The sequence below is a fragment of the Phaethon aethereus genome, assembly GCF_964289735.1.
Source record: "Phaethon aethereus genome assembly, chromosome: 3".
Lineage (NCBI taxonomy): Eukaryota > Metazoa > Chordata > Aves > Phaethontiformes > Phaethontidae > Phaethon > Phaethon aethereus.
The window spans coordinates 85630141-85639643 of record NC_138576.1 but is presented as its reverse complement, the minus strand read 5'-3'; the positions used below and the strand labels follow the sequence as shown (position 1 = coordinate 85639643).

The following is a 9503-nucleotide window of genomic DNA, read 5'->3' as shown; positions in this document are numbered from 1 at the left end:
ATTTGTCAGTCATATTTCCCACACAATAAGGCTGTATTTGGCAGCCAGCAACAGAATTCTTTGTTACATATTCACCTTAGAAGACTAAGTTTTCCTTTTAATTTTTTCATTCATTTCTGCCATGTGCTAGCACCTTGAATATCTGAAGTTGTTGAGCTCTCCTGAGGCTTGTGAGCATTAAGAATAACTGCACAGCTTCACACTTTGGATACCTGCAGAGCCAGTTACTAGTTGAAACTGGCATTTGTCTTGGGAAGAAACATGATATGCTCCACTTCAGAAAGCTACTTCTGGTTGTCAGGAAATCTGTGTGTCTTCTGATTTGCCAGGTGGACAAGCTATATTTCTTTGGCGCCTTAATTTTTCTATTTGTGAAGTGGAATAATAATAAATGTTTCTTAAATCAACAGGAAAGGTTTTGAGATTTGACAGTGTAGAAATGGAAAGCGCTGTTGAGACTATTGTACCGTGATTGCTGTATGAAAATCTGCTTTATGCTTTAGCACTGCTGCAGAGAATAAGCTGCAGAAAATAATTACATTCTGGATGAGGCAAAGTCCTGTGCTAAGTACTTAAATAACTGAATTCTATTTACTAATATGGAAGAGGCAGAGGGCAGCAGATTTCCCTCAGGAAGAACACAATGCTCTTGTTTGTTCAAATGCTCTGGCTCGTTCTTCAGAAGTTAGATTCCTTCCTCAGATGATAAAAATGTAAATATCAGTACATCCACAAAAATCAGTCCCATTGTTAAAACTGAGGTCCAATGTACTACGCTTTTTTCTACGTTGTTTGTTTTCAATAATTGCATCTCCAAATACTTTCAGACTATATAAGCTGTGTACACATGGTGAATAGGGGTCTCTAAATGGCAATTTCATATTATATTTAATGGCTCTTAGGATGGCTGGGATTGCTGGATGAGGTCATTGTTTTAAGGGACAAATGCATTAATTATATAAGATGCATAAATAAGAATTATTGTATTTTGTATTTCAAGAAAAAAATGGAGAATTAAGGACCGGATTTAGATGGTCTTATTTTGGAGAATATGACTTCTTTCTTAAGTCATTTCCTTAAGTTTAGTGGCCTTACTTGTAAATGAGAAAAACCCATGCTAGCAGAACTGTGCTTTGAAAGATCTGTGCTGCTGGAAAACATTCAAATGTTTTTCATGCAGGAAGTTTGAGAGAATCATAAAAGATTTGCAATTAAAAGAAAACAGACAACAGACGTGAGTTTCTCTGAGAAAGAAGTCAAGGAATGAGAACTGGTCAATGAGCCATAAAGTGGGTCAGCCCTAAGATCCCAAAAGGTTAATGAAAAGCCTCTTCTGGAGAAAGGCAAAGAAGGAGACTAGGAAGAACATAACCAGTATGGAGTTAAAGGCCCCTGAAGGGGAAGAGGTAAAGGAGGAGGATGTTAACGGTGGATTCAGGGAGTTCACAGGAGAGAAGATGTGAGAAGAAAGATCATTTAGGTAGAAGCCCAATAGTGACTGCAGAGCAAGAAGAAATCATTGCTTGAAAAGGGTTTTGGTAACCTTTCCTTTGCAAATGTAACTTTTTCAATTGTGTCAGTCTTGCTGTCTCTCCCCCTTGAAAAATCTTGCAAATATGCCCCTGACTGCAGATGTACAGGTACCACCTGTATTGCTAAATGAGAGGGGGACAGGGATCTCATGCACCAGACCCCTGAATATCCAAACTGCTGAAGTGTCAGCTGATTTCCTGCCTGCCCCAAGCGGCTCTTTCCAATACAAAACACAGGAGCGGGCTGGGCACAGTGTGCTCCAAGCACCATGCTCAAAAGGCAGGCACAAGCCTGGGCCAGGCCTCATTTTTGGCCCTATCTAGACTTTGCGACTTCAAATATCCGTGCGTAGCCTTGTGTCACAGGCTGTGGCACATGACATGTACCCTTAGTCTCGTACTGTAACTAAACCACTGCTGGACTGCGTAATGGTTCACTTTATTTCAGACACTGTGAACTGCCTGGTGGGGGGAATTAAATTTTGCGTCCTAGAGCTATAGTAACCCAGCAGAGATCATGGGCTAACTGCTATGTAATGTGGACACAGCCAGTGAGATCTAGGGGTTAGCGGTTTGGACACAAGCCACTGCTTGCTACTTGGCCTCATGGATGACACCCTGTCCCACTTTTAATTGGGAGAGTAGACTATACACATAGTTTGTTCTCAGCGGCCTCTTGTAGGAAAAAAAAAAAAAAAAGAGTTCCTGCTTTTCTTGCTCCTAGCCTGCCACTTCTCCAATGAATAAGTTAATGCATCATTCCTAGCGATTGCAAATAATGCCTCTTTTTCCCAGGGGCAACACAATTGTTTCTGTGCAGAGCTGCTTTAGTGCAGGTCCTCATGTTTTATTGTTGCTCTGTGACAAAGCTACAGTGTAGGCTAAAACACTAAGCCGTGTTTGGGAGATGACTGGGCCACTGTTTATCTTAGTCTGCAGATTCCAAGTGAAGTGAAGAGCAATATAAGTCCTTGGGTCAGGAAGAATAAATAGCTGTAATTCATGGAACTACTCCTGTTTTTTTGGATCTGGACTGTTTCAGGCCAGGGGAAAGTTCACAGTCTTTACATGGTTTTTAAAAAAAGAGGAGAGAAAAATCTTCTTTCAGCATTATAGATGCATGGTGTGTTACAGCCAACTATATGCATTACGTCCAACTAGTTTTAAACATAATTTATCTTTGAGCACACAAATTAGGTGTTCAGATTGAAAATGTACAGTAGGTTCTTGAATTTATGCATGTCTAAGAATAGATGATTATAAGAATCTAAGAATAAATTATTATATTCATAGCACCTCATAGCTACAATTTCAACTCAAGGTACTAGAAATCTCATGAAGGAAAAACATTTAAAAGGAACTAAAAAACCAGTGACAGTACTGAATTGTTACATACCATTTTTTACTAGCATTTTGTGATCAGCAGAATTGTCACTCCCAAAATACTGCCTGTTGACAACATTCTTGGAGTCTAAGATTATGATTCAGTCATCCTGAGGCAAGCTTTTGAGAAGAAACATTTTAGCCTTTGAGCACACGGTTACATCCACCCTGCTCAGCAAATTATCTGAAGCTCACAAATAAATTTCAGTAACTTGTAGGAAACTTTGGTGTGTGCTAAGTGGATTCCTGAAGGCAGAAATCCTTCCATGTAGCTAACTTTGAACAGTTGACCAGGAGAGGTCAGGAAACACATCTTTTTTTGGATGGAGGAATTTTCTTTCTTAGTAGACCTTGTCCAACAAAGAAAACATTTACAAGCAACCTCATTAAAGGAAATTGAATACCTAGTGTTAAACCTGTCCAAGCATGGACTTATATAGGGAACTTTGTTCTCTCTCTGTGCAGGACTTTCACAACTGTCTCTACATGTAAAGATGAACAACAATCTGATTGTGATACCATACAGTTAGTAAGAATAGGTGTTATCTTTATTACATATTTCTTCCCTTATCCAGTCCTGTTGTAAAAAACAGTAATTAGAATTGTTGGCCTTTGCTGCACCACAGCATCATCTACCCTGAATGAAAATCAGTTTCTCTGTTTTACTCACAGCTGCTCAAGGTAATGACATATTCTCGTGGGTGAATTTCACTAGCTTAGGGAATGATTCTACTTCAGAAAATCAGTTTCAGAAATAAGTCTTTTTCCTTGTAAAAGAGATCATCCAGTCATGATGGGGGGAAAATGAGTTAATTGTCTTCTCTAAATTATGATTATTTAGACTCATCTGAGAAATCATATACTCTTCTTCTAAATTACAATTGTTGCAAGTTGTATTATTCTAGCAGGCAGAGAATCTAGGCAAGGGCCAGGCTCTATGAGGCTGGGCAGTCTATAGGCACAAGGAGTAGGTGTGAGAGAGTAGCTTGGCAGTCACAGGAAAGGCTGTGCCAATGTTTCAGACTTTATTTCTGGGGTTATTTAGACCCTTTTGAATGTTTGTAGAAAAGTTGAGGCTAGGCTTTTCTCGTAAGCATTTGTTACTAAATTTTTAGCCGCCACTAGCACCAGACCAGTGCTTGGCCTCTCTTTTCTTATTGTCATCTAGAAGCTTTGCTGCTGGGACTCAGTGCAACACCTCTTCTGTGTGTTCTGTGTACAACTGAAATTCAGAGTCATTGCAGTCAAACTCTGAATCCCAAATACAACAGAATACCAAATTTATCAATGCTTTTGGTTTGGGTGCACATTCAATCTGAAGTGATGGTTTAACTTGAGATGCATTAAATACCATCTCATCATTAGACTACAAGGAGATGTATTTTCCCTGCCTGTATTGTCTCGATCCTGAAGTCTGACACAGTAAGATATCAGTGGGTCAGAGTAGTTATTTCTTTAGTCTTGGAGTAGGTAGGAAGTAAAGGATACCTTTTCCATATCTGTCTTCCTGTCCCATTCAAATTGCTTTTCCACATCCCATTCCCATTGTTTAAAAAACAATGTTCCTTAATCTTGTAATTGTTTTTGCATATATGAGAAACTGGTCATACATTTTATCTTCCTGTCTCCTGTGTGGTTTTTAAAAGTCTGAAGTCAGTTCTTAATGTCTGTTTGGAGTCTTTTGTTGCACAAAGCTAAAAGTTTTAGATAACAACAGAACAGTAAGACTTGGATAAGTGTAGTAGTTGACCTGGAGTAGGTGTAGTAGTTAGTGCTGTGCTGAATCTTGAAATAGAAGACTAATTATATACCTTCTTTCTCTGTTACAACTCTCATTACAGAGAAGTCATAGTATTCTTACTGGATTAGAGACTCCGTTCTTGAAAGACAACAAGCATTAGAATATAAGAAGGATATTTTGATAAAATATAAAAAAAGATAAAAAGCATTTTTTTATGTGGCTACATGGCAGGTGGGAGGATTGTGAGGTAGCTTTTTTTACCTAGACAGTTTCTGTGATGCTCATACTTTTCCATTTTCCATCTCTTTTTTTCTAAACTATAAACTAGGATGAAGAGAAGTGTTCATGCTTCTGTATAAGCATAACTTCACTGCATGACTTCCTCTGTGATATTTTTTTCTGTCCCTTATTAACATCGTTATCAGCTCTAATGATGAGACATAGAAATAGATGAAGGTAACACTAGAAACGTAAACAGTCTGTCCTAGCACCAGACCTAGGAAGGGCCTGAGAGGTACTGTTTCTCTCATGCTTCTTGCCCTGCTCCAGGCATTTACTAGGCTGTTACTGCTATGTACCATTATATTGCAGCAGTATCTCTCTTCTGTACTGACCAGGTCATTGGCCAAGTATTAACACATCGCCATTCTTGCCCAGCTGTTCTCCAGAACAGGATATGAATTCCCAAGGAGCTTGTCCTTTTGTTGCCCTGTAAGATCTCAGCATGAGAGGAAAAACAAGGGATTTGACAATCTTCTGTACCCTGCAGTAATGCAGAGGGTGAGATACAATATTGCCTTTCATGTGCATCTCTTCTCTAGAGCATCTAACAGTGCTTCAAAATTAGTCTGTTTCTGTAGGGTTCTGCTGCAAAATATGCTTTTTTTGAAGTTGTTCCTGAGTCTTGTGACCACCATAGTGATACAGGCTCATGTAGAGTTACAGAGGGAATCTCATCATGTTCCACTCTAATGAACATTAAGTTCCAAGACAGAGTGATTTAAATTTATGATGCTCACTCCATGATCTTCCTGCAAGCCTTGCCTTTGCTTGTGACCCTCTGATTCCCATGACCTTGTCTTTCTAAAAAATGCTCCTTCTCAGCCGACCTCAGTCCTATTCTTTCCTGTCATTACCCCAAATGCTCAGTTCCTTCCAGTTTATTACCACATGGTTACTCTGTCCTTTGATGTCCTCCAATGTCATCCATTCTGGTTGGTGTTAGCAATATCTCCCAATTACATCATATGTAAGCATGCTTTTCCATGCCTTTTTCAGGTCATTATTTAAGATGCTAGAAAAAATAACTGAATTTTTTTTTTTTTTTTTTTTTTTTTTTTAGTCTTAGGACTAACAATTCTCATTACTGGTCACAGTGGGAGCTGCATACAAGGTAAACTTATTCAACTACAACAGAAACATTGCAGTCTGCTTAAGGTAAAAGTAGACTTAACAATCACAATATACTGAGTAATGGCCAAAGGATTTACCATAGCTTGGCTATTACTCTGTGTTTTAAACATGCAGCTGTAGACATTTAACTCAGCCTTAAAATCAATTCCAAATTTACTACAGTAAGTTTCTGGCTTCCCAGTGGTCCTCATTCTCCAAATTCTGGAAATCATGTGGGTCTGACAGGAAAACAGTACCCTCTCAGAGTTTGCTTCTTGATGTGCTTCTATCTTTCTCTCTTTCAGGTTGACTTTTGTATCGAGGGAGAATGGGGCTACAGAAAACTTCAAGCCCAACAGGCATGACATTTTTATGTTGTGAATATGTATATGGGATTCTGGAGGTGTTATGGGGTTTAATTTAGGCTTTCTCTTTGCTATGGAGCTGCATTGCATGAGCACATCTTGCCTTTAGGTTCTGCAGGGTTGGAAAGCGGCTTATGCTGGAGAAGGGAGGTTGTGATGGGACGATGATTTTGTGGTGAAAGCAGTCGGTAGTATTCCAGTGCATGCATTTAACGTGGGTAAGGAGTTACATTGGCTTAACTACTTGTAGTTTAAGTATACATTTGTCAAATGAGCAGAAAGATACCTCAGCTGGGTATCTTGAGGCATCTTTGTGGATATAACTATGCTCAGATGTGGTGGTGATCCAGCAGTGGTTAGCCAGATATCCCTGAATCCACCAGTTACTGTCTTCTGGGGTGACGTTGCAGATGGGAGTATATCGAGAACTGGATCATGTGGGGAGAAGAGTTGTCTTCCTCCCAGGCCACCGGGCTGCTTATCTTGGTGGATGTTTTCACTGAAATACAGAAGTAAATTATAACTAGTTGCTAGTGATAATAATGGTGACTAGATATACAGATGTGCTTCTCTCTTTCAGGTGGGCATGGTTATAGCTCTACCCTGGAATGTCTTGTGCTCTTGCTAGTTGCCAAATGCAAAATTGTGTTTTCTTACCAAAAAAATGAGCAGGCGTTTAAAGAAAAGTAAAAAGCCATGTAAAAAGCATGTGGGTTGCGTTTCAGCTGCCTTCCCTCAGGTGACTTTTTGCTGTAAGCATGCTGTGAAAGTATCACGGCATACACTCTGCTGGACAAGATTTAATCCTTAAACACTGCTGTCTTCACTTGGAAGCTTTAGGAAAAATAGATGAAATGTAGCCATTCTTAAGTTGCTTCTGAGTGTTTCTTGGGAGCAGGACTAGGCCATGAAATGAAGATGACATAGTCAGTAAGAATGTATTTAGGTGTCCCACATTTCTATGTTTCTCGTATCATCAATGAATTTTCATTTACAGATTTTTTTTTCAAGTTTTATTTTACAATCAGATGCAGCTCTTACATTGCTGGTGTTAATTTATGAAACGCATTCCAGTGTATTTTTTCATTTCTCCCCGGCAATAAGCAGCTGGTGTCAAAATGTTTCAGAAGGCAGCGTAGGGATTCATATTTTTGTTGTCCGTTGGCGTGGGCACTGCTTTGTGCTGCCGGCAGGCACCGCGGCTGCGGGAGCACGTTTGAGCCCGCATTTCCCAGCCTAAGGCAGAAACCCCACCGGTCCCGACAGGGAGCCACCGCTCTGCAGGCAGCCGTCGAGGTCGGCAGCCCCCCACCAGTGTGGGAGCGGGCCCCAGGGGGTCCCGGCGGCGGGCGGAGCCGTGCCGGGGGCGCCGCGGCGCCGGTGGGTCCCGCGCCCCCGCCCCCTGCGCGGCCATTGGCCGCGGCGCCGTTACCCCGCCCACCTTCCCGTCGCGTCCCGCCCGCCCCGCTGCCCGCCCTTATAGCGGCGGGGCGGCGGCAGCGCTGCGGTGGGAAGCTGCTGGGATGTCCGCTGGCCGGAGTTGCCCGCGTTGGGCGCTGCTGGCCCTGGCGCTGCCCCTGGCGCTGCCCGCCCAGCGGTTGTCGCTGTTGCCGTACGGTGCGGAGAGCGGCGACGCCGCGCTGGAGCCCGGGGACGATAGACGCTCGGCGGCTCTGGAGCTGAGCACGGCGCTGCGCTTCTACGGCGCCGCCGTCAGCTCCCTCTACGTGAGTGTGGGGCGCCGGCGGGGCGCGGGGCCCCGCTTCGGCTGCCGGAGGGTCGGAAAGGCTGTTGGGGGCTCCCGGGGGGGGAGGATTGTCGCCTCTTGCCGTGGCGCTTCCTGGCTTTGGGTTGGTGCATAGTGGTGCTGGTTGGGTTTCACGCCGGTCGTGCGAGCGCCGTGGTCAGAGATGGGTCCAAAGAGCTGGGTTGTTGCCGTTGTGCAACGTGTCCAAGACTCGCACCTCTTCGCGCTGAGAGCGCTCTCCTGCCCCTTCATGTCTTGGGTGTTCTCAGACGGTCGTTGCTCAGGAGTCTTTTGGGGAGGGGAAACGGGCATCCGGAGCAATTGCAGGCTTTGGGCTGCTGGCAGACCTCAGCCGTCTGAGCGTGCCTCGTAGCACAATCTGCATCCCTGAGCTGTGTGTGCGTGTTTATAGCTGATGGAGGATGTTTGGTATATGAAGGTGGAATTGAAAACAGATTGTCTAGAGCAGAGCTGCTCAAAAGTAGCCAGAAAAAAAGAAGTGTTAAAAATGACAGCATGTCTTCAGAATGGTGCAAGAGTACTGGCTGTTATCATTGCCTCTTTTCCCCTGGAGCCTCATCTAAGCTGGCAGTTGAAGATGCTAGCTAACATATTTAGAAAGGTCTGAGTATGGAAGACTCAGTGTGCTAATGTGATCAAAGTAAACCCCACCTCCCTGTCTAGCTAAACCAATGTGCTTTAGCATCGTGGATTGGGGACTGATCTACATGGAGACACTTGGGAAACTAGACCTCCATTTGTTCACAGTCCTTCAGAATGTGATGTAGTTGCCATGTACTCGAGTCCATTTTATGACTGTTTACTGAAGATTTAACATGCTTGCATTACATTGAATTATATTAGTGCCGCCACTTAAGTTGTGCTCTTTTTCATTTGTCCGCACTGCTCCTACCTAGATAAATCCTGAAATCGCATCTGGAATCCAAAATTTTAAGGGATTCAAGTTATGCTTGTGTGGAAAACGAGTGTTGTTAGCTGAGGCTGGCAGTAAAGACAAAGTTTTTCACAAGTATTAAGTGGAGTTCAGACTTCAGTTTGACCCTTAGTTCATTGTCTTGTCTTCAGTACTCTAAGTTTGGTCAGTGATTAACTGACCCAAGTAAAAAATACCCTTTTTGAAGTGCAAACATATTCTTGAAAGATGGCGGGCTGTGTATCCAGTCACTGAGAAGCAAAGATAACAAGTAGGTTGTCAGATAAGTGACAGAAAGGGGACAGAGTTTTCAGAGAGCAGTATATCGGTTAACAATCCCAGATTTCTTTAGTTTAATGATCTTGTTACTTGGCCATGCCGTAAAACAGGAACAGTCCTAGTTACTTTT

At 42.6% G+C, this 9503-nt stretch overlaps 1 protein-coding gene across 1 annotated transcript in view; it reads left to right on the top strand.

The window, feature by feature from the left end:
* Positions 1-7528: 7528 nt before the first annotated feature.
* The window catches only part of NID1 (nidogen 1), a gene marked incomplete at its 3' end in the record, with an annotated part of 46300 nt that continues 44325 nt past the window's right edge, over positions 7529-9503 (top strand). Inside the window, exon 1 of the mRNA XM_081998472.1 lies at positions 7529-8140. Within this exon, the coding sequence (XP_081854598.1) occupies positions 7937-8140 (204 nt within the window). The 5' untranslated portion in view covers positions 7529-7936. The remainder of the gene's footprint in view (positions 8141-9503) is intronic.